General features: G+C 42.7%; 1 protein-coding gene across 1 annotated transcript; it reads left to right on the top strand.

Moving 5' to 3' along the window:
• The first annotated feature begins 921 nt into the window (after positions 1-921).
• On the top strand, positions 922-2,582 carry LOC122614216. The gene is made up of 3 exons (XM_043788746.1): positions 922-1,031; positions 1,149-1,196; positions 1,262-2,582. The coding sequence occupies exons 2-3, from the start codon at positions 1,172-1,174 to the stop codon at positions 2,380-2,382; spliced, it is 1,146 nt and encodes a 381-aa protein (XP_043644681.1). The 5' UTR covers positions 922-1,031; positions 1,149-1,171; the 3' UTR covers positions 2,383-2,582.
• The last annotated feature ends 21,819 nt before the right edge of the window (positions 2,583-24,401 follow it).

Below are 24,401 nucleotides of genomic sequence, written 5' to 3'. Positions count from 1 at the left end.
ACACATCGAAGACGGCGATGAGAATTGTTTGTTGAAAATGTCGCCAGTTTATGAAATCGCGTGAGTTGGCAGCAAGGAATTCACATTTGACGCACGCACTTTACATTATTAATGCCTAAAGCCGAAGGCGGCAGAAACAAGTTCAAGTTTTAGGCCAAAAGCAAGGAAATCGAGAGAGAGATACCCTTTAAAAAGCTAAATTATCTTTGCATCATAACAGAAAGTAAATGAATACATACCATATTTTAAAGAACTGGGAAAATAAATGTAGTTATTATTAGTCATAGTTTTCTGTGGAATCTGAGTCTATTTAGTACAAGACTATTGTCCAAGATCTTTAGTTCACATCTCCGATAATTCCTATATACCCCTTATATTAAAAATTAGATCGACTTGGTGAGTAGTGCTGTGTGCGTGCTTGTGTGCGTGAAGAAGCATCGGTGTTTTGGAAAATGCTCCTGCCATTTCGCAAATGTATCGCATTTCCGTTTGGGTGTTTGCACTTTTACGCTTCGCTGAGAATTTTCCAATTTTTGCTGCTAATATTTATTAATCAAGTAATAGCTACTCACACACTGGCACACACACACACACACAACGTGTTTGAACACTTGAGCTTGTGCCTGTGTGTGAGTGTGTGGGTGTGAGGGAGCTTGATTTTTGCACGAAAAATTAATTGGAAATTTATAAGCTAAACTTTTTCCACTGTTTGTTTGCTTTTGTTTGCGGCCCACGAAACAAACTTTTTTTGGTGTGCGCGGTTGTGTTTTTGTTTTTTGTTTTTGTACCATTGCTGCCATTTGCAGCACTTGAAAAGGTCGCCACAAATGGAAGTGTGTGTGTGTGGTGTGTGTGTGGAAAATCCCCATCAGAAAAAATATTGAAATTCGATTTTTTCCGTGCACCCAGTAACCTTTTACCAGGTCCCCAGCTGTCTGTCAAAGCCTCGCCATGAGGCAGGCAGCATTTCGAATCATTTTCAGTACAAACTCTGTGTCGAGCACACCTAGAACCCACTCCAATCAAATAAAGTAAGTTCAAATTGTAACTATTCCAGTGGCACAAAAAAATCTCCGATAAATATTCAAGCCAGTACACATTTGTGGTCACTTTTCGGTTAACGTTTTCAACTCAACTGTCTTTCACAGCGCTGCCTGTCACGCTCTACAAGATGAACTATTTGCTGATACTTGGCTGTAAGTATCTGGTAGTAATCATGTATATATATATATATATATACTTAATTGATATTTGGCTTAAGGTGCCCTCATGATGATGCGGCCGATGTACGGTGACTGCCTGCGCATGAAGCGTTCTCGAGGCGATACTGCAGGTGATTATAATGAAACCACTGCCATGGACAATGCTGCTTCACTGAGCGGAAAGGCCACTGTGCTGACCAACAGCAGCATTACCACGGCTAACATGTTGGCAGCCACATCTCCGAAGCAGCAGAATATTACTGGCACTACGAGAGTTCGTGGGAGTACCACCAGCTCCACAACCACCACCGCACTATCATCCTCACTTGCTGCTGTGGCAGCCACATCCTCGCCTCTGAATGACGCAAAATTCCAGCTGGTCGAGGATCCAATGGGACTGCGCCGTCCCAAGAGGCGTTTGGGTAGCCTGATGGACGATAGTCTGCAGCCACGACAATTGCGCCACAAGCGGCGCCAGGCGGGTGAAGCGGCTGTGGTGGCCACCTCACTGCCACCCAACTTAAATCCGAATCCCAATCCCAATGCCAATCCCTATGTGTACTACAACAAGATGGTTTCGCCCGATGGCAAGCACGAGGTGAAGGAGTTCGAGCTGCTGTCGCCCAACATGATGATTGAGAGTGTGCAGCAGGAGCTTAACTACGGCCCCGAAGTCCTGCCACCGGAATTGGCCGAAGTGCTGCTGCTGAATGCAGCCGAGAATGCTCCACGCGGACTCCATAATGCAGCGCCACTGAAGCACCATCGCAAGCACAAATCCTCGCCGGCTTTGCCACCGATGCTCTACATGCTGCAGCAGCTGTTGCAGCCCCCCTTCGAGGGTAATCTGTTGGTGGAACCGCCAAAGGAGCCGCAGCGTCGCGTTAGTTCGCCCCTCTATCAATTCCTTGATGGCGCCATGGATCTGGCTTTGCGCAACAGTCCCGATGTCATCGATCACCTGCTGGGGGATCACCTGGAACTGGAGCTGGAGATGGAGAAGATGAAGGGGCTCAAGGATAAGGCACTCGCGAAGAAGGCCAAGAAGGAGGCACAGAAGCTGGAGCCCAAGGAGGAGCTCATCGTCAGCTGTCCCATCCACCACGAGCACCATGCCAATCGCAATGGCGACGTGGTCGAGGACGATGTCGTCCTGGTCAACGAGTGCCATCTGGTCTAAATTTAAAAAAAAAACAAAAAACCAAAAAACGGCAGCTGTGAACCATATTTCTCAAAAATTTTAGGTTTCTTGTTTTTCCATTAGTTTTTTTTTTATGTTGGTGCAACGAAGAAGTCGGTCTCTACACTGTTTATATTTGTTGCAAACTTAGGTATTTATTTTGTACACAACAACGGACAATAAAAACTAACTACACATCATAAATAATATTTCAAGGGGGGAGAGTAAAAAATATGGCCTTGTTGGTAAAAATCCAGCTGAAAAGCTGCATCCAAGTCCTTTGGGAATGCCATCAGCACGCAGAATGGCCATTGTTTCTTTCACCCGTAACAAATATCCAACTTTCGCTCCAATCGACACCCGATCCCCTGGGTGGCTTTCTCCTTGAAGTTCTCCTTCGTTTTCATTAACAAAATCGATTTCCCACCTTGAAATGTCCTGAGGGGGGGCGGGAAAATTGATATGCCGAGTGCGACAGTGCAGCCAAACGAGCAAACAAATCTAACATACAAGCCCTTGACTGCGGATGAGTATATATCCTCCATTTATTGCTATATGTGCGGTGGTGGGGATGGGGAATGGGGAATGGGGCTCAGTGAGTGTGGAGCCGAGAGGCAAAAGTTTTGCCGGCTGCCACTGCTAAATGCTGCTAATTTCGTATACAATAAAACTAATGTAAATTGCCACTTGACGTTCACTGGGCGTGTAAGTGTGTGCCTTAGTATGTGCTAGTGTACTCGGTGCACATACATAGACATTAAATGGGGCACATAATGTGCCGGAGAAGTCAGGAATCGAGAATCAGGAATCAGGACTAAGGACGCAGGACGCAGGAGGCAGGACACCAGGGAAAGGCAAGCCAGTGAAATAGCGAGTGTCATGGGTGCCTGGCCATCAGCATAAATACAAATTTGCTTCACAAATCCATGTATGTATATAATCTATATAAACTGCACTAGATGCCAGTACATCTACATGTGCCAAGCGGAAAAGTGCAACGCAGCATTCGTAAAATTGCGTAGCTCCTTCGACTTCAAGATACATTTAGAGAAAAATAAGAAATAAATATAAATTAGTAAAGGTATGAAGATTTGTTTTAATACAAATATAAATAATGTTTGATAGTATTAAAGAGCGAAGAGGGAAAAGGAATAAACTCTAGTTTATTTTCAGTACAACACACTCCATTTTGAGTACATAATATTCAAACTATTCAAAAAGCTGTATGTTACATGTAATCTGATTTTTCACTGTGCACCCAGTGGCACTGCCAATGTCCCTGGGGTGTTAACTGGAGTGTAAATGCGAATGTATGTGCAATTCCCGCTGCTAAGTGACCAGGCCCCCTCCAACATAAACCCTCGCACACATATATTTATTTACAAGTGTAAATAATAAATGCTTGCAACAGCCATTCCACATTCCCCATTTCACTCAACTCCAAGGTCCTGTCAGCAGTGCAAGTGCATTAACTTTTGCCACACTTTCGTCACCAATGCCATTTGAGCGCTTTAAGTTGACATCTGCGTGAATGGCTTTAAGATGCCTGCAATACTCGTATAAATAAATATAAATTTCGAGGAAAGGCAGGCGGCGACCACTTTCGCTAATCTCTTTGCGTTTGAAATTTATGGCTTCATTATGAGGATGACAAAGACGAGCGTGGGGCAGTCAGCAATCTGCCCAAAATATATCTATATATAAACATATACATTTTTTGTACAACGAAGGCGAAACTTTTTGCAAATAACCAGCAAATAAATTGGTGAATATAAATTGGAAAATCAGTTTTGCTGCTTTTAAGCTCACTCTGGCATTATCAATTTTAATCGAAAAGTGTTTTACTTAACTAGTTTGGCGTTTTTAAACTGGTTTAGTGGTAACTCGATAACCATAATTTGTATGCTAATAAATACAGCAATTGCTGTTAGGTGAAATCATTTTGGTAATAGTTAAATCTGGATGCAAGTGAAATACGAAATACATTTCAAATGGATTTCATTGAAAATAAGTATGTTAAATGGCTGCACAGATTGCTGTTTGTGTAAATTGATTTGGAAATTCAATATTAACATCTTTCTAATTGATTCAAACAAAGCTAGTGCTGTGTATATATCTAAAAAAAAAAAATATTAAAGTAATTGTTTCGTTTTTAACGAATGTGTTAAGTGTGTGGTAGTTTATGAAAGGCACAAGTACAGTAAACACTTGTGAATTGTGTACACATTGTTAATATGCATTACCTGACTCAATTCATTAAAAATAAATGAATAAACCTATTAACCAATTTGCTTTGCGTTAAAGCCAAGCGTTGAACTTTGCAGTGCGGCTCAGAAAGGCGGCTATTTTATTTTCGCCCGATTGCCTTTTGTGGCTATCATACATGGCGTATGCGACATGTGACAACAGAATTATGCAAATTTCAGTGTCACCTTCGATTGCATACCAACCGCACGCATACCGCAAAAAACACATGGGCGAAAGGATACAAAGCCAACTGACAGGAAAAATGGCGGAAAAAATGTTGATTATTTCGCTTGACGAAGGATTGTCGATAAAATACCCAGCGCTGCAGCATGCAGACGATTCGCAATTTGCAATGAAAACGCTGTGAAAATCAATAAACAAATAAACTACGGCGTTGGCTACAAGTGAGAGCATACATCAAATCGGCTTAAATGCAAGAAAACTCTGTTTAAATTGTCAACAACAGAAAAGTTATGACTAAAAGGGTAAAGGGGGGGGGGGGGGGGGGAAGTGTCCTTTAAAGTGCCTTTGGTCCTGTGGTGTGTGTAATTGGGTCGTGTTGTTGCTATTGTTTGCTCGTTGCCTAAGTCAAATTTATTTCAACGCACTTGCAAGTAAAACCGCAAAAACAGAGAATAGTTCTATGTATGTATGTATGTATGTGCCTCCTTCTTCTTGTTGCATGCAAGTTTTACAAGTGAAAACTTTGCTGTCAGGGATACTTTATGTGCAAATTTTTGGTTTGCCAAGATACACACAGCTCCCACAGCGACACTAACACTAACACCCACACCCACACCCGCACTCCCCCACACTCACTCTGCAACATGGTCAGCAATTTTGCTTGTTGCCATTGTCAGCTGACAAGTCATTTGCATGCACACGCAGCAGTCGAACCGACACTCTTGCAACACTGCTATTGCAAACGAAACAAAATAAGCAAAAAAAAATTCCCAAAAAAAAGAAAGGAAAAAAAGTAAAAAGACAAACAAATCCAACCAGCAGCACACACACAAAAAATGCCTTCAACTTGAGGCAACAACTCGAAGTGCCACTACAACAAATTGGCCACTCCCTGTTAGCATATAAATCACATTGTAAAAGACAAATTGAAAGATGTTGCTGCGGGCTGCTGTCGTTGCCCCAATCCCATGCAATTAACATGCGCACACAGAATGCATTTAAAGGTCTATGCCAAATTCCCAGCCCATCCAACCAACCCACTTTGCAGCAGCACACATGGACACTGGAAAAAAAAAACTTGGGAGAGGAATAGTTTCTAAAAGAGGTAGTTTTCAAAAAGTATCAGCAATACTAACAATTATTGTATATTATTCGGGAAACATTAGCTACCATGTTGATGCACTCACATAATATAATAACTCACAGTATATACATATATTATAGAGACTACAGAATATTAAGTCACATATTTTACAATTTCAAAGCACTACACTTAGGTACGAAATAATTGGCTCCTAATCTAAAATGTAGATTTATGAGACAGTGCATATCATCCAGAGCTGGTAGACTTCCGATTGCAACACTTTAAAGCGAGTTAACCAACTTTAGCCCTACTTGCTAATAGATAATGAAAATGGTGCATCAGGCCACTTTCAACTAGTTGCCTCAGCCATAAAGTTAATCTGGCCCCGCCCAAAGAGTTGGCAAATGATGAACTACCCAGCCTGGCACTCAACTGACCCCCAATTTGCCCCTTTTCTTCGGCCCCCAGTGAGAGCAACAATTAAATGTCAAGTCTGCTGATTAATCCTAATGCCAGGATGGAAGCCAGAGGTTGAGGCTGAGCGGCTGAGGGGACTGAGCAGACTGAGCAGACTGAGGGCTCTGCCAGATGACCACAGTGTTGTCAAGCCGACGCTGTCTCCGTGGAAATTCAATTTTCCAGGGCAATTACGATGCACAGTGGCTAATGCCTACGAGATACACAGGCTACTAACATGTTCTACCAACGCATGCATATGGAACGAATCATAGTTGATGGCTATGCTCGGCAATTTGAATTGAGGAAAACCCTCACGATTTGCATGCATAAACAAGGATCATCAATGTGGATGGGCTAACTCCTAAGCATTATTTACTGTACCCAGTGGAAACTCTGGGAGACAATAATGCCATCGACTGGCTTACTTTCCTTCTCCATTCACAACTCAATTTCAGTGGCGGGCGGACAATGGCAGAACATTTAAATGCGGACAAAGTAAGGATGTCTTAAAGCTGCAGATAAGTGGTATCTTTATTGTTTATTAGAAATGATTATTATTAATATTCACACAATGAGATTTTATGGTTCAAAGTCGCCGTCCACACTAAAATTCCATTTGCCACGTTCCGGCTGAACTTTCTCGCAGGTGCTTTTTCCCGGCTCGAGATTAAGAGATTGTCACCACGGACTTTCACGCCACTCCCTCGCTTTAAAGGGGAGAAAGCCGTCTGTTCTTCCCGATTCCTGCCAAACTCAATAAGATTGTATGTCAAGTGTTGTAGCCAGGACAACGCTCCACTCCATTTATGATAACCATGTTTCTTGACCGCAGGCAGATTGAGAAAGTTGGCTGACAACTTTTAAGCCATTTTTTCCGCTCTTATTTTAGGTGTGCGCTAAGTGCATTTTAATTTGTCACTCATAAAGATGGCCAGCGTTTTTCCCGTGCATATTTTCCGCACAACTTCAGCCTTTCCACCGGAGCTGCAAATTGCAACAAATTACAACAAATTACATTTTCGCAACCTGCTCTTTGGCCTCGTCGGTTGCGAGGCAGGTGATTATGCATTTTTCAATGGTCAGCTTCCATCAGCAGGCAGCCGCCGTCTCTTTCGTTTCGTTTTTTCGCCCAGCATGCCGTCTCTCTTCATTCATGTCAAAGCCTTTTTAATGGCCAATGATCCGGCGTGAAATCGGTTGGGCAGAAGCAGATATTGAACACATGAAAAGCGGCAAATAAATTCATTATTTGCTTTGGCTCTCGATTTATTATTGGATCTGCCAGCGCTGAAATTTTGATTACATTTTCGGTTTTTCTCGTTTTTTTTTTTTTGCTGTTTTTTCCTGTTTTTCTGTTTCTTGTATATTTCTATTTTGCAACTTCTGTTTGCGATTCTGACAGCTTGGCCATAATTGATTAATCATCAACGACGAACAGAGAGCACGCTCTCGAAAAATAAAAACTATTTTCTTTTTTTTTCCTTCTCGCCTTGAATATTTTTGGCCAGCACAGTGGGCACAGTGAAGAGCAAGGAAATGCCAAATAAACGAAGCGAAAGATAAAAGCGAAAATGGGAAATGCATAATTATGAATAAGTTATTGGCCATTAGCTCACGGGAAAAGCGAGAGGAAAAACTGGAGAGCCCAAGCAGTCGAAAACGGAAGTGAAACGCAGTGCCAAAGTCTGTGAGTGGCGTTCAACTTAATTAGACAGGCAGTATTTAAAATTCACTAGCTTGCGGCGAATTCATTTAACCAAATAGACAATTTCAGTTTATTTATTCCGACTACTTTTTTCACTGTTTGCTAACACACATTATTTATGCTAGCAATTAGGGCTTAAAATTTGGATCGCTTTCGGTGTTTGGTTTAAGTTTACATATATTTTCAGCGTATGTCATTTTGAATTATAGGCATAAGCACGAATTTTGCATGTAATTTGAAATGTTATAACAGAAATTTCTTTTAAGGGTATATTAAAAATAATAAAAAAAAATGTTTAAATTTTATTCAGTTTATTTCAGTATTCCTCAGTTATCAATTTTCGTATTATATGCTTTGTAGCAGATCCTTTCTGAATTACAAATCTAACATATAAATGTGCTGCATTTCGTGCTCGCTGAAATGGTAGATGGAGTGAAAGGGGGTCGAAAGTACCTGTCGCTGGATACAGGGCCAAAAGCGCCTATCAGTTGGCCGCCGAGCCTATCCCAACAACTGATAAGGCGGCTAAGAGAGCGGGAGACTTACGAGCGCCGGAGCGAAAGTCTCCACTTGGCTAAGAGAGCGCTCGAACGGGACTTCGTGTTGGCCGGGAAGCGACGAGGACGCCATCGGGCGCTCCTGCTGCCATGGCCGTGACGTAGTCGCTGCCGCTGCAGCCGCCGCTGCCGCAGTCGCTGCCGCAGCCAACGGCGGCAGCGGACGCTTGCTGCTGATAAACAGTTTTCGTTTATCATCAGTTTGTCGATGGCACAGCGCGCAACTGGACGTACACTCGCATCTTGGCAATGGCATCAGCTCACTGGCCGAGCGACTGACTCGCGTTTGCCACTTCTGCCCATTTTGGCCATCCACTGTGTGTGTGAGTGTGTGTGAGTGGGCCCAATCAGTAATCAGTGTCCGTGTGCGGCTGTAGTGGTGTCCCAGCGTGCGGTGGTGTGTGTGCTTGTGTGTGTTGGCCAACTTTAAACGCTCTTATCAGCGCGCGTGTGAAGCATGAGCTTGGTGCAAACAAAGTTTTGGCGGCATTTTCAATTAATGCCAATGCCAATGCCAGCAAAAGCCAGCGAGAAATTCACAAAAATGTCCAGAGAATAAAGAAAACTTGAATTCAACGCGATAAAAAAACTTTTAAAAATACGTAAGTAGTTGAAAATTATAACTTATAACTTGCAATACCTTACTTAAAATACTATATAAAGAAAATCTGAGGGTACGATTTATAAAACAATTTTTACATATGTATGTGATGCGTTCAAGTGTCCCAAATGCAAAATGTGAAAAGTTGGCAAAGTAATTGTTTTGGGCATGCAAATTATATGCTTAATTAGATGAAAACTAATTTCCTGGCAGTGTTTAATTAGTCGGAATAAAATGCAGCGCAGCTCGTTGTTACAAGCTTGTTGTATTAAAATATAAAAATAATTTTGGGAAAACATTTTACTGACAATTAAAAATGAGCAGCTAGCAGCTTAGTGTGCATCAAGCTTTTTAACCATCAAGAAAAAATAATTTGTTGGCTGCAAGTTTGTGCAGAAAATTAAGAAAGCGCGTTGAAAGTTGCCTTCTTTAATATGCAAACTAAAAGTTCCAGGAGTTGTCAAAGTAGTTTTCAGGTAATGAAACTAGCAAACTATAACCGAGTAAAAATAAAACGACACAAACCGCTCAAAAATAATGAACTGAATCATTTGCAACGAAATCGATGCTCACGAAATAGATTTTCGCTCATTAAATGATACAAAAGTGGTTTCGCTGGTTCATTGGCTTTCTGTCTAATTTCGTCCATCACAGGATGGATTTAAATTGTTGCGTGGAGAATTTCCATGCATATTTGATTGGCAGTCGCGGGGGGGGAAACATTCATTTCACGAAATTTTCCCATTACTCTCACGGTTCACAAAATTGCACAGGCCAACATGGAGAAATTACGAAAAACCAAAAAAATGCGCTGCGACTTGAAAAGTCAAAAATTATGTAAATGCAAAACATTTTCTGTTGCCCTATGCATGTAAACAATTTTTTGCACCATTATGCGCCATCAAGTATGCAAAGATATGTTGTTCTAGTGCCACCAGGCTCATCCCACCGCCGCTCATCCACTTTCTTCCAGGATACCAGGGTGCCAGGATGCCAGGGTGCGAGGATGCGCGTTCGGAGGAGCACTGCGGGGCACTGGGTTGGACAGGTAGTCACTCACCTGCGGGCGGCTTCTGACATGCCAGCCAGCGTGTAGAACATCAGAATGTTTAGATTTATGTGAGCCAGTGACAGCTGCAGGCTAAGATCCAGATTGTCGGCCAGACTGGGGCTCAGCAGCTCAAGGATGTGGATGTGGATGAGGATGAGGATATGAATGTGGATGTGGTTGTGGCCCCTAAGCTGCTGCCTGCTAATCCTTCAAACTGTGCAAATCACTTTTGGCAGTTCTAGGTTCTCCCGTTTCTTTGGCCCAAAAGTTGAAAGTTTTCTGTGATGTAATCGCATTTGCTGCGCCTGTCTCTTTAATTAAATTTAAGAGACTGACAACAAGAAAAAAAAAAACCTAAAAAAATACGCAGAGTTGCCTGCCTACGAGGCGTGCATTATTTAACTTTCGAGTTTTGCATTCAATTCACGAACCAAAACTTGGCCAACACACACGCACTCACACACACACACACCACACACACACATACTCATACGTTCCGGAACTCTGCTTCTTGGCTCGATTTTACTGCGAGTTTGGGAAAATCCCCGGCATGCTTTTCGTTGACAAAATATGCGCCTTTGGCGCTAAGTTTTTCGGGGCGACATTTGTTACTTTTATTTAGGCACACGCAACGATCACTGAAAGAAATTTGATTAAATGTGAAACCTCATGGGTGTAATTTCTGGCGCCATGTAAATAATCGGTAAAATCTAAATATGAGCAGAAACAGAATCAAGCTAAGTAGGAGAACATTTATTAAGTTTTTTTTAAAGCGATTTATTTCTTTCTGTGCAGCTGTTCTCACACTGGCAAATAAGATTAACGTATCCACTGAAGCCGTGGCTCAAAGTAGTGAGCCCCATAAAGAGCGTAGAGCGTGCGGCAACTTAACCCATGCCGCATCCCAAATATAAACCACAGTCAACGAGGCACACACATGCCCGAGGTGTTTCATTCATCATCAAGTGGCAAAGTGGCACGTTCCGCTCTCCAGCTCCTCATGTTTATACCGCTATATGAGCATACCATATATGAGCATACATATACCGCCCGGCTGCGACTTCTTTTATGTGCAACTTTGCCCATATTATGCGAACAATGTTTGAAACTTTGACTCTGGCTTTTGGGTCACAAATCTAATGCACAGGCCCTTGGGACCGGCATCTCTCTACTCTCTACTCTCACTGTGCATAATTTGGGGTTTAAAATTTCTTTATTGCCTACATATGGGCGTCGGCTGTGTGGCAATGAGCCGAGTTTTATGAGTCAGTCGGTGAGCTGCATTAATCCCCCCGCAGCCGTCAAATGGACTCAGCGGCCAACGTGCTGTGGCATAAATTAAACAATTGTGCCAGCCATGTGTTTGACCAGCGGCAAGTTACGCATACGCCGCATTATCCGCCCCAAAAAAAAATCCAGATGAAATCCGCCTGCCACTTCCTTGGCCTGGCTGGCCAAAAAAGTTGAGACGGCTGCTTAGCCTAAGTCTTGCTCCATCCAGTCTTGGAATTGTTTAATATTAAATTCGCCACTGACCCGGAAACTTTTAAGCAGCTTAAATGTTAATTAATTTCAAAATAAAACAACAACAAAATTTGCTGGAAGTTTTGCAAATGGAAATGGAACTGTCAACCGTCTTTTTGGGTTTCGGCTTTTCGGTGGGGGGGGGGTTGGGTGGATTGTGTAGATTGTATACCTAAAAATTGTACAAGATATATATTTGCGCTGCTACATCCGCCGACTCCATTAACATTTAATTTTCGCCAGCGTTCCATTTTAATGTGAAAGCCACTTCAACTTTGAGGTGGCTACGGTGAAATAATTTACAATAAAATGGCTGCGCCAACCGGGGGGAAATGTGCGGCCGCAGCAGTAAAGTTTAATATTTCTGCCTTTAAAAGGGGCAGGAATTATTAAAAAATTGTGCAATAAAGGGGAAAGGACTGTAAGGGACACCGAAGGACTGGGAATGCTGGCTGAAGCGAGACGAAGAGTAGACATTAACCTGATGCGTAACCGGCAGCAGCCGAAAAATGTTTCGTCGTAAACATATTAAAAGCTACTTTGCATAAACTTGGCTCGTCAAGGATTCGCCTTCTTCGTCTTCTTATTTTCGAGACTCGGCTACTCGACGGCGACACATTGCCATTTGCGATTTATTGAAAAGGGAAAAGGGAAAAGCAAAACGGTGGCAAACGGCAAAAGTCCATAAAAGCCCCGGAAAGGGGCTGAATATCGCAGGAAAATCGAGGGAAAAAATGAGGCAAACCCAATGCTAGGAACTCTGACGACCTGACGACGAGCCGTCACTCCAAAAAGGTGGAACTTGTGGGTGGGTTGGGGTCAGTGCCATTCAGTCTTTATTAGGCTGCCCATCTGACTGGCTAAAAGGCTTCATTAAAAACACATTTCCCCGAAGAAACGAAGTCCACAGTCCAGCAATGGCGAAATGCAGCACAACCGATACCACAGAAAAAAAGGGCCAACTAGAATTGGCAAATCGATAGAAATTTAGAAGACTAATACAAAAATGAAAAAATATCAAAACATTTTTCAAAAGTGTGGGCGTAGCAGCTTTGGGCGGTTTGTGGGCGTTAGAGTGGGCGTGGCAAAAAGTTGTTTGGCAAATCGTTAGAAATTTAAGAGACTAATACAAAAATGAAAAAATATCAAAACATTTTTCAAAAGTGTGGGCGTAGCAGTTTTGCGCGGTTTGTGGGCGTTAGAGTGGGCGTGGCAACATGAATCGACAAACTTGCGCTGCGTCTATGTCTCAGGAGTCAGTATGTTTAATTTCAACTTTCTACCTTTTGTAGTTCCTGAGATCTCGACGTTCATACGGACAGACAGACGGACAGACGGACAGACGGACAGACGGACAGACGGACGGACGGACAGACGGACGGACAGACGGACATGGCCAGATCGACTCGGCTATTGATCCTGATCAAGAATATATATACTTTATATGGTCGGAAACGCTTCCTTCTGCCTGAATAAAAAGCAAACTGGTAATATATTTTGCATCTGAAAGGCAGCTGTCAGCAGAGCAGTGCAAAGCAAACTCGGCTGACACCAGAATGCGAATTTGTATTCAAACCGACTATAAGTGGGGAAAACAATATTAAATTCCAGCGGGTATCGAGCGAAGAAATATATATTTTCAACCTTTGACTGAAGGGCGAAAATGGGAGCATTCGAATGCTTAGCCTTTTTCTGTAGTCGGGAATTTTGACCAATTTGGGTTCGAAACGTCTTCCATTGTCAGCACAGCAACAGTGGAAACGATGACTTAAGCCCTTGTTACCAATAAATGCAGTCAGTAAAGGAAGTATACGCCAGATAAAAATCCCTCCAGTTGGAGCTCGCAAATTAAAGTTAGTACATTTTTTGTTCAAGAATTTTCATTTGAAAGAGGTTAGACATCATAGCAGACTAAATACTTATGCCAGTTGCAGTCAGGCCACAAAAATGTAGAGAGAAGCTTAAAGTCCGAGAAGAATCTACATCACTATGCCATAAAAGCAAGCTCTTCACGTTTCACACCAGTCCAAGTGACAGACTTTAAAGAGGACCCCCTCCCCATATACATATATATCTTTGTGTATATACGCCAGGAGCTTAGTTTATCAGAGGGACAGTGGCGACTTATTTATATTTTGCCACGGCGTTTGCGTGTCAGCTGGTGTCAAAGCCCGGCTAAGCAAAATATTTACAATGCAGCCAAGCGCGTTGTAGCAACGCCAAATGAAATGGACAGAGAGCCGTACCATGGATGCAAAGATAATGCCGAAGGGGCAGCTATCCCTCTGTCTTTGTCTATGGGTACATAATCAAGTTTCAATTTGAGAACAAGTCCGTCGAGTGTCTGGTATTTTAAGCATGGCTCATACCAAAACCGAATTGGCCTAGGAGCCGCGTATATGAGACATCAAAAAAAAATAGAAAAACAAAAAAGGCAACAGCACATAGAACTGAATTGAAAGCGAGATGCCAGCAAAGCCAGCGAAATGTACACAAAAGGCTGCATTTGACAGGGGTAGCAGAGTGCTGCCAGGACACACAGGACACACAGGACATGGCGGAACCCATGGCACACACACACACATCAAAGCACAGGCTACACGCATCGATGGTCCTGCTGCTGCTGCTGCTCCTGCAGCAAATAGTGCCAGCAAATGCACTGAAAAAAAACACTTACCAATTAGGGTTTAGAAAAGAGTGCAACTTATTATATTTGATTAGTTCAGAGTTTAAGTTAAATGTGCTGGAATAAATTTATATGGCCACATAAAAATTACATAACTGTTTTCAACGTTTGCTAGAAAATGTAAAATTGAGCAACTGCATAATTGGTTTCTAAACAACTGTTTCAAGGTGTATATAACAGAGACGTATCGAAAGTCGATTAAACGCGACTTAATTACCCACTCAAGTGCCATTTTGCACCGTGCAAAGCCGGGCCAGTTCATTATGTCACTGGAACAGTTTAATGTCGCTTAAAGGGGCGCTGCCTGCGCAAAATAGCGCGAAACAAAACCGCAAAATATGGTGGACGGCAAAAGGACGATGGATGGGTGGTGTTTTGTGGGTGGTTGGCAGGATTGGATGCCAGAGGCGGTCGCAAGGGTTCTGGCTGCGGACAATGGCCGCTCCACATTGTGACTGCTATGGCCAGTTTATGTTTAGTAAGTGTGTGTGTGTGTGTATATGTGTGTGTGTTTGCATTATAAGCAATTTTCCATTTTTCGTTCCATTTTTGTGGCCCTGCTTCTTGAAGTTGCCGCTCAACGCATTGTTACACGCTGGCAGGCGGCGACTATGAAAGCGAAACGCAATGAAAATGGCAACAAACAAAATAATTGAAATTTGGTTTAGCAGCACGGCAGCATCCACAGCAGCAGAGTGGGAAAGCCAGGGAAAAAATTGGCCAAATGAGAACGAATGCCAGAACAAAAGGGGAGCGGCAACAGTCGGAGATGGCCAAAAGCAAGCGTTGGGCTAAGACGACTCTTTAAAACCCGCAAAACGAAAAAAAAAAAAAAATGAAAAAAAATGAGCCAAGGAGGAAAAACCTCAAGCAATAAGCCAAGGCGGGTTTCCCGGACAGAGGCGGCGGGGAAAATGAGGAAAATGGGGAAAAGGCGAGCAATGAGCAGGATGACAATGTCCTCGTATTGTGTGCAGATTTGTCAGTTGATTTTGTTTTTCCTTTTTTATTCGCTTTTTTCAAACCATTTTCATTCTGTTTTTTTATTCGTTCTTTTTTTTTTGGTTTTTTTGCCCGTTGGTGGAGAAAGTTCTTCGGCCGTTGCAAATTAAATTTTCCAATCCGCAACGCCCATTCTTGTGCCTCATTTTCCTCGCCTTCTGGCTTTGACTCCGCTCCGATTTTTGGGCGTATTCAATTTTCTAATTTCGTATAAATTTCCTGGGAAAGTGGAATTATCTTAACCGCAAACAGCACGACCTGAGCTTTGTCGAAATTAGAAACACCAAAACCACAATCAAGAGTCTTAAGGACTCTGCAGATTCGCACGTAGCATTTCGGGAGTAATATGTCCTCGTAGAGGATAAGTCCCCCCAGGGGGCTAAGGCAAAAATTTGTCCAATTTCTTTTGAGTTGGAGGCAAATATGATACAAATACTTTAACCAGGGCAAAATATTTATCTCGCTTCTAATGCGACTGAGTCCTTTTTGAGGATGCTATCGTCTACACACACACACTCACACGTACACCCACACACTCACACATAGGAACATGTGGCGCACACAGATGCAAAATGACATAAATAAATTCACATCGCTTCGTGCCCAATTTTCCGGCCAGCAACAAAATGGGCGCATGCCAAAGTGAAAGCTCTGCAAAACGAGATTCCAAAACGGATCTGCTGCGATTTGAACTTGCCCAACGTCTCAGCTTCCCTCACTTTTCCTCTCGCTTTTCCAACGCCTCTTCCTCTACCTCACCTGCCCGCCCACACCTTTGCACTCGTATTTTGTTTCGTTGCTCGTGTTTGTTAGCATTTTCCATGCATAATTTAAAGCATTGCCTGCTTTTCGGGGCGACCTTTAAGGATAAATTCCTCTTCGACTGCGGCAAAGCGCAGCTAGAACTGAGGCAATTACTCGAGTGTATATATATATATAATTGATTCGACTAATTGCCGCTGTAACAGGTGCACGAGCAGGGTCATTTCGAATCCAGGACTAATTGTTGCCATAGGTAATTGCCTGTATCAATGCAGACATCTCATGTCCTACCTTGTGGGGCTAATTCGAAATGGGTTGGGCCAAATTGGGTGGTCCTTCCATCCATTCTTGATTCGTGGGGCACAGCAACATCGCATCAAGTATGCAAAAAGTGCTTTTTTTTGCACCACCCTTCTGTTGGCGTAATTTGGCACAAGTCGCAGTACCAAAACGGTTGACCTTGAGCTCTGTGGGCCACGCCTATTGAAAGGACCAATGCGCTTATACACCCGTTTGCCGCCGACAATCTCCATCATCATCCTGCATACACCGAATTTCTTGGCTTGCCATCAAACGCAGACTTTTTAATGGAAACGTGTTTGTTTTACCAAATGTAAAATGGCCAAAAAGAGAAAGAGCTCGTAAATTGCAATCCGCAAAACGTGTGCGCCAGAGTGAGACGCAATGCGCTATGTCTGCCTGTAGCATATGTCAAAATTTAATGGCTCACACACACAGAAGCACTGGCACACACAGAAGCACAGACACACACACAGGCATACTCACACAAAGAAAGAGTAAGAGCTAGGTCGTAAAATTAACAAAACTAGAAGCACAAATTACACCAACAGCTTCCACTTTACTTCGCTCCATATTGTTCTTGCTGAAGCACAGTTTGACGCTTTTCCACACACACACTTCTATATAGTATAAACATACATATATACATACATATATTCACATAAATATGCACAAACTTTCTCTTCGATGTTTTATGGTCAACAAAAGTTTTGCTTTTTTACGGCCTGCCGCCGAAAATTATGGCTGATAAATAAAGTACGAGCATGGATCGACCATCGAAATACCCGTCTAAATGGGTAAGCAAATATTTTATTATGTGAGCTTAACAACATGGTGATAATTTTATGTATTTTACTTTACTATTTGATATAGCTCAAATGAGGGTTTATTAAACTATAGAGAAAATATCGAAACTTACAGTGAAAGTAAGTTTTTAAGTTTATAGGTATTCATTACAAAGGTTTTCGGTACGTAGTATTAAATAAAGAAAAATTAAAGCTTTAAAAACAATATAAAACTTTGTAAATATTGCTATATAGAAACCCAAAAAGACCTCTGCATCTGATATAATACCAAGCAACTTGGTTTTATGCATTAGTTCTCCGCAAATTTCCCTTTGGAAACTGAATTTACGACACTTCAGTTGCGATCAGGTAAAGTTGGCCAAGACTTCAAAGTGGGCCAAAAGTTTGGCTTTAATTGCGCCGCCAGGCAGGCAAGGAAAGACATTTGAGTTAATTATGGCTCGATTTGGCTGCGAGTAAACAAATTAATTAAAAAGCAAACATGTTGTTGATGATACCCAAACTCCGTCGACCAAAAACTCGAACAGATGGCAATTGTCGGAGATGCGTAGCGCCTTTTTGGCCAACTTATTTATGTTGGCAGTCAGTCGCCAGCGATTCGGGGCACGCATTAATGTTAATTATTGCGGCAAGTGACAATTTGAGTGATTTCAGTTGGACAACTAAGCAAACGAGCGGCAAAAACAATCAGGGCCACAAGCGAGCTGCCAGCAAATCATTTTGACCAACACTTTTCGGCTTTGGCTGCATGGCTGTAGGAAGTGTCCTGTCATTTGTTATCTGTTCGCTTTGACATATAGCTACAACCGAAAGCATTTTCCCCCTTCTTCAGCGGAGGGTTTCGCTTTTTTAAACGTTTGCTCTCACAGCGGGTATTGTTCATTTGGGCCAACACAAAATAATGAAAATATGTGAACACTTCTTTGAAAGAAACCAAGCTTAAAAGAGCCTCTTTTATAGAATGAAATACTTAGCTAAGCACATACAACTACAGAATTGCTAAATACCTATCAACACTATTATTATAATAAATAATGTTGTATAATGTTGTATTATAATAAATAATGTTGTACAAACTAGGTAAAACTAAAAGTCCGAACGCCCAACCTAATCAACTTTTTAGAGTATAACTTATGCGGTCTCTTTTACTTACCTGTCAGAGAGAGAGAGCATTAAAGCCTTCGGTGACTGGCGTTTTCCCGCTTTTGCAATTCTTTTTTACTCGCTTTTATTGTATTGCGACAACGTGGTCGTAGCGTTTTCACGCGCAGACACATTGCCAATTACGCCCCCTTGCAGCCCACATTTTCCTCGAACCCACGCCCCTGCACACACGCACTTCCATATGCAGGATAGATATACGGCTGGGGAAAACAGGGGGGGAGGGGGGAAAACCGGGGAAAAGCGAGAATGAATCGTGAGAAATGTCAACACTGTGACATGGCAAAGTGGAAATGGTAATTGCGTGTTAATTGCTTTACGCGTTCCAAGTGCTTTCACCATTCGCACGGGCCTCTCACTAACCCAACCGCCTCCCTATTCCGCTTTTCCGCCCTTTTCACGCCCCCTTTTTGTCCCATGCGTTTTCCTTGCAGCCTGGTAACGCAACTAATCAATCTGCAACTGCATTGCGCCCATGGACGAGATTCATCCATTTTCAGATGCTTCAGACTCCGGCATCGATGCCTGCAATCGCAAATTGCGTTTGTCGGCATGGCTGGCTCACGTTGCGTATGAGCGATGTGTGTGCGCCCATCAAAAGCAATTGATTTTTCAGTCAGTCAGGAGGAGTAGGGGAGAGTAAGAAAAACATGCGTAACCGGTTCTTTAACATTCAATCAATGCCCGGAATGCGAGCTGCGCTATGCACATTACTCATACGACGTGTGAGCCAGCGCAAGTTTTTGCCATTTCGTTTCAATGCTTCGCTATGGCATCAAATAACTCGATTCACAAATTCCAGGAATGTCTTATTGAATCAGCATAGGGGCATGCTAAACATATTTACGGTTACAAATTGATTGGATAATTCTACTGTATAAATAGATTAAAATGTGTTATTTGTTAAAAGTCGGCGAATTACTTCTTTATGCCATCATTTTAAATCCTACTTCTTAAGTAATGTGTATTTTCCTTCATCATCCGCATTCATTCACCAATTTCCTACCATTATTAATACGATAATATTCGACGCATAAATTCATTTAGTACGACAATGATTAGCCCGAGGCCATTTGGTTATTGACTTGGCCGCTTACCTGAACGCCAATTTCCCTGCCTCGTCTCCGAGACACCTGAGGATATCATTTGGCGTCACATGTTGACATGTGTTGAACCAGTGCCCCCTTGGAACGTTATGACTGTCAACATGTTTATTATTCACCTGTGCATGAACACAGGGGCCAAGTTATTAAAACTTTGCCACATTACCGGCGAGTGAAATGGCATGGAGAAGGAACTCAGGACAAACAATTGGCGAGCACATTTAGGAGGCAGCAGCAGCAAAAAAAAAGAAATGTAATAAAAGTTCACAGAATGCGACGTGTTTGCTTAAGTATTTTGCAGTCGGCGGTTGGGGAACATCTCTAACTTCTACATTTCGCCCATGCTGATTGTGATAAATGCGACAAAGACATGTGTAAAATATGCTTCATGTGCGTTATTATTGCGTTTTATGGTCCTTGGAGAGCTGGAAAAACACACACACACACCTGTTCTGAACGTGAGAAACGCATTCCAAGATGTCGCCGCTGACTTGTCGAATTGTTTTCGCCAAGTGTTTAGATATTTGTCTTTGCAAAGATATTTCACGAATGGCAGGAATTCGGTTTTTAATTTCAAGTACTTCCGCACCATGTAAATTTCCACTTGTGTGGGGTCCATCCATAAGGATCATTGTGCTCCCCAAGGATGAGAAGTGAGCATTCCGGGGTGGGGGGCTGGCAAAAGTCATATATCCCCACGGTCGCATAATTTATAGCGGAGAGAAATCATCAGCAGGCAGAACACACAGAGCGCCTAATCAAAGGAAGCCCTTTAAAAAGTCAAAAAATAAGAACACAGCGAAATAAACACAGTGGATTCCCTGGAGTGGAGCAAACGAAAAAAAAAAAGGGGGAAACATAATATCAGGACTCGAAATGTTTACGCAAAATACGCGCACTCGTAATGCAGACAAACTCACAGATTTGTATGCATATACATATATATATTTTATACACAAACACATAAGCCAAAGAAGACATAAAGCATGTTTGCCTGGCATAAACGCAGCAGTTAAACAAAAAAACAAAACAAAAATGATGAAAACCGAACAGAGACACAAACAGAGAGAGAGAGATGAAAAGGACGATGAGCCAAACATTTTAATAATAGCAGAAAAGGCTGAATGCCCAAAAAACCGAACCACGCCACCCCCCTGCCCACTTTTCAATAGGGACGGCTGTTTATGATGGAAGCCCCAAGTCAATCCGCACCCTATACATTTTCCCCAAAGCCCCCAATCGCAACCCTTTTCTTTAAGCCCCTTTTTCCTGTGTGTGTGATTCAAATGGTTTTCAGGCCGCCCTTTGTGAGATTTCCCGCTTTGGAAAGCGCTGTTGGCAGGACCTGCTGCAATTAAACTGAGAGACTGGCGAAATTCCCACAGACGAGCCGAAAGTCCACCTCTGCGTTAAGCTCCAAAAACGGCCATAAGCTGAAGTTATAAAGTTCTTATTTGAAATATTACCGAACAATACTCTAAATCTGTAAGTCATCAAGTGAATCAGAAATAAATAAACATAAATGAGCCTAACCCAATTGATAAGCTGTATAGGCTACAAAATGCTATCGGAATTTTGAGTATATATTCAATTTAATAGTTTAAGAGATCACATTTTTCCCTCCCATCTCGAGCATAATCAATTAAGCAAAGTGCACTCGAGTGAGCGGGGAAAATTCAGCTGGTGGAGTAATGCAAATAAAAAGTGGTAGGAATTTGGCATAAGGTATACGCGGCGTATACGCAACGCAAGAGCCACTTTACTTTATTTTTTATTTGCGAGCTTGCAACACATTTTATTTGAGTTGTGCATGCATTTTTTGTTAATAGCACTCAAGACTGCCATTTCATAAAATAAACCATTAAAACGAAACAAGCTGAAGTGGGCGGCAGCCCCATTAACTGCATTTTAATTAATTTCTCTTCATCCCCTCACTCTCACTCCCCCCTCTCCCTCCCCACAACCCCTACGTATGTATGCTGCTTATGTAATTACTGCTGCTGGAGCGTTAATTGCTCCGGCAGGTAACAAGCTGCGGCTCTTAATGCACATCGTCTGCACTTAGCTTAAGTATACAGTTCATACACACACGTTTAATGCAAACACACAGGTAGAAGATCCATTTGAAGCCCAAGTAAGGCCGCCATTTGACATTTGACATTTGCCATTTACCATTTACGATTTAACTCGTCGCTGCCCAAACAGACAATAAAGTCTATTTGGCTGCGCTCTTGCACTTGGACTTGGAATGCCAGGTCAAGGTCCTGGCCACTGGCATTAATTGCCGCCCAGTTCCTGCGATCCACCATTGCATAATAATGCGATTAAAACTGTCAAGTCAAGTGCTTGAGCAACAATTGCAGTTTGCCGGTCGCCAGAAAAAAAAAACCAAAAAACCAATAATCAGCTGAATCAGAGTCCATGGCAGAACCAAATGCTAAGCCTTGGCTTTAGAGCCTTGGCCAGAGCCACAAAGCTTGCCAGCTTTCCAAAGCCTAGAACACTACTACCTGGCTATCCAGCAGTCCATGGCCCTTGGCCACGTCGGGCAAATAAACAAACAATTAAAAATGAAAGCGCCAGCTCAGAAACTACTGAAATCGCCGGCAAAGTCACAACGAAAGCGGAAGACACTGAATGAAATGAGGAAGTCCGGCACATAGATATCCTGCATTTCTAATTCTCTAGTAAAGATATCCTGCATTTCTAATTCTCTAGTAAATAATTTCCAAGGCTCTGCAAACTTCCATTTTTCTAACATTTTATCAATTTCATTGTAAATTATTCTAAGTATTTCTGTAATGTTTTTTCTTCATGCATGAAGCAATTGAATCTAGTGGCGTTTTTCCTGCTAAGGGAATCGCATAGTTGGAATAGCCATTCTGCTCCGAGTTTCCTTGGCTGTGTGAGTGTTTCTGCTCGTAGTCTCCTTTTTTTAGCTCGCCAAGTAAACAGAGAAGTGGCAGCAGCACACACACACATGAAGGTGAATGTGTTGAGCCAGCGACTTAAAGTGCGTAAATGAGTAAAATACACACACAGGCTCGGGGGGATAGAAAAGTGGGTGGCAAATGGGAAGGTGAGCGGCAGGAACAACAACATAGTGTGGCGCTTATTATGCGTATACTTAACATTTATTTCTGCCAGACAGAGCTTTTATGTGTGCGTGTGCGTGTGCGAGTCCTGCACACATACACATACACACACACACACACGCGCACTGAGATAAAGTCAGTGAGACACTGAGAACGCAGATACGCACACACACACAATTTCAGGGGCAGAGCATAAATCTCATCGTGCATTCATCAATGTCAAGCCACAAGTTTGCTTTTCATTTGTTATGGCTTTGCCGTTTGCTGGTATGTGTGCGAGCATACAACTGTGTGCGTTTGTATCTGTGTGTGTTGGTTGTATTGTTTAGCGCATAAAATGCCAGTGCCTGCATTGAAAATTTTACGAGAGCGGTTCAATAAATTTCGCAAAGCAGTAAAATAAAATAACAATATGTAGGAGTAAGATGATCAAAGGCATTCCACAGGGAAACATTTCATAAATAAATGGAATAAGATATAAGTATGCAACTATATCTTATTTATATCTTATATCTTGAAAGCGCAGCAAAGCTTATGAATTTATTTTCTGCATTGAGATTTGCCAATCAAACACACCTCGGTCGGGATTTGCGGTTGAGGACGTTCTTTGTTCCGCCATCGCCATTCTGGCCATCCGCATTTGGGCCAACATATTCTTATTTGCACATCATGCTGCCATTTGTTGGCCAACACACACACACACGAAAGCCGATGCCTTGAACTTGGGCTGCGAAATAAGTAGCTAATGCGATGTGATTGTGTCAGAAGTAGTGTTCAAGCAATTGATTTGCATACGCTCCCCTGGTAAATCCCAGAGTTCTCTGGCATCGAGTACACACACACACACACAAACAGCAAGTGCAACAGAAATGGCTGCCTCTTAAAACTTCATGGCATTGGCAGTAAAAACGACAATTGCCGAGCGCAACTGTTCATAAACATTGAGTGCAGCTCGGCAACTACAACTACAGCATCAGCAAACAATGACAAGGACGTTCGTGGGGTGGCTGCTCTGCAGTGGGTGGTGGCTGCTGGGTGGTGGGTAGTGGGTGGTAGGTGGCAGGGCGTAATGCCAGGGACTAGCTGCACAAGTCGATTTTATTTAATTGCACACAGCCACAAAGTGCAGCTCCCCTTGAGTGGGGGGGGGGAGGGGGGGTAGGTGGGGGTAGCCACACCCTGCAGAATCCATCCGGAACCTCCATCGCCCCCATTGGGCACCCAATATTCTGGTTTTACGAGCGCCAGGCGCCAGATTCAAAGCAGCCCGGCTATCGCCTCCGTCGACATGAGCGCACACACATTAAGCAGCTCAGCAGTGGAGATCTCCCGTCGGACCTACACTGCAAAATGCGGGGGTTACATTGTCTGAAATGTAAAAATATCCACAAGCATTATGGCACTGATTTTTTCGAGTGAATAAAAAAAATGGGAATATGCACATAAACCCAAAATGAGTTGACAATGTCTGGAAGTCGGCCAAAAACCGCTTGTACAATAGGCCCTCAATTTCGGCAATCTGCGACTTTGGGGACTCCGGCTCGGACTTGGCCACTTTTCCGAAACGATTGTAGTTGCCCTGGCCGGCGGCTATTTGTCTGTACTTAAAGTTGACTTTAAGATTCCTTTCCTTTTTGTGACTTTAGAAGGCGTAGCCGCTTTTCAATTTCGAAACACATGCAAATGAGCCGGG

Source organism: Drosophila teissieri, chromosome 2R, assembly GCF_016746235.2.
Source record: "Drosophila teissieri strain GT53w chromosome 2R, Prin_Dtei_1.1, whole genome shotgun sequence".
In the NCBI taxonomy this organism is placed as follows: Eukaryota; Metazoa; Arthropoda; class Insecta; order Diptera; family Drosophilidae; genus Drosophila; species Drosophila teissieri.
Note: the sequence above shows the minus strand (reverse complement) of the source record. Positions and strands in the feature narration are given on the sequence as shown.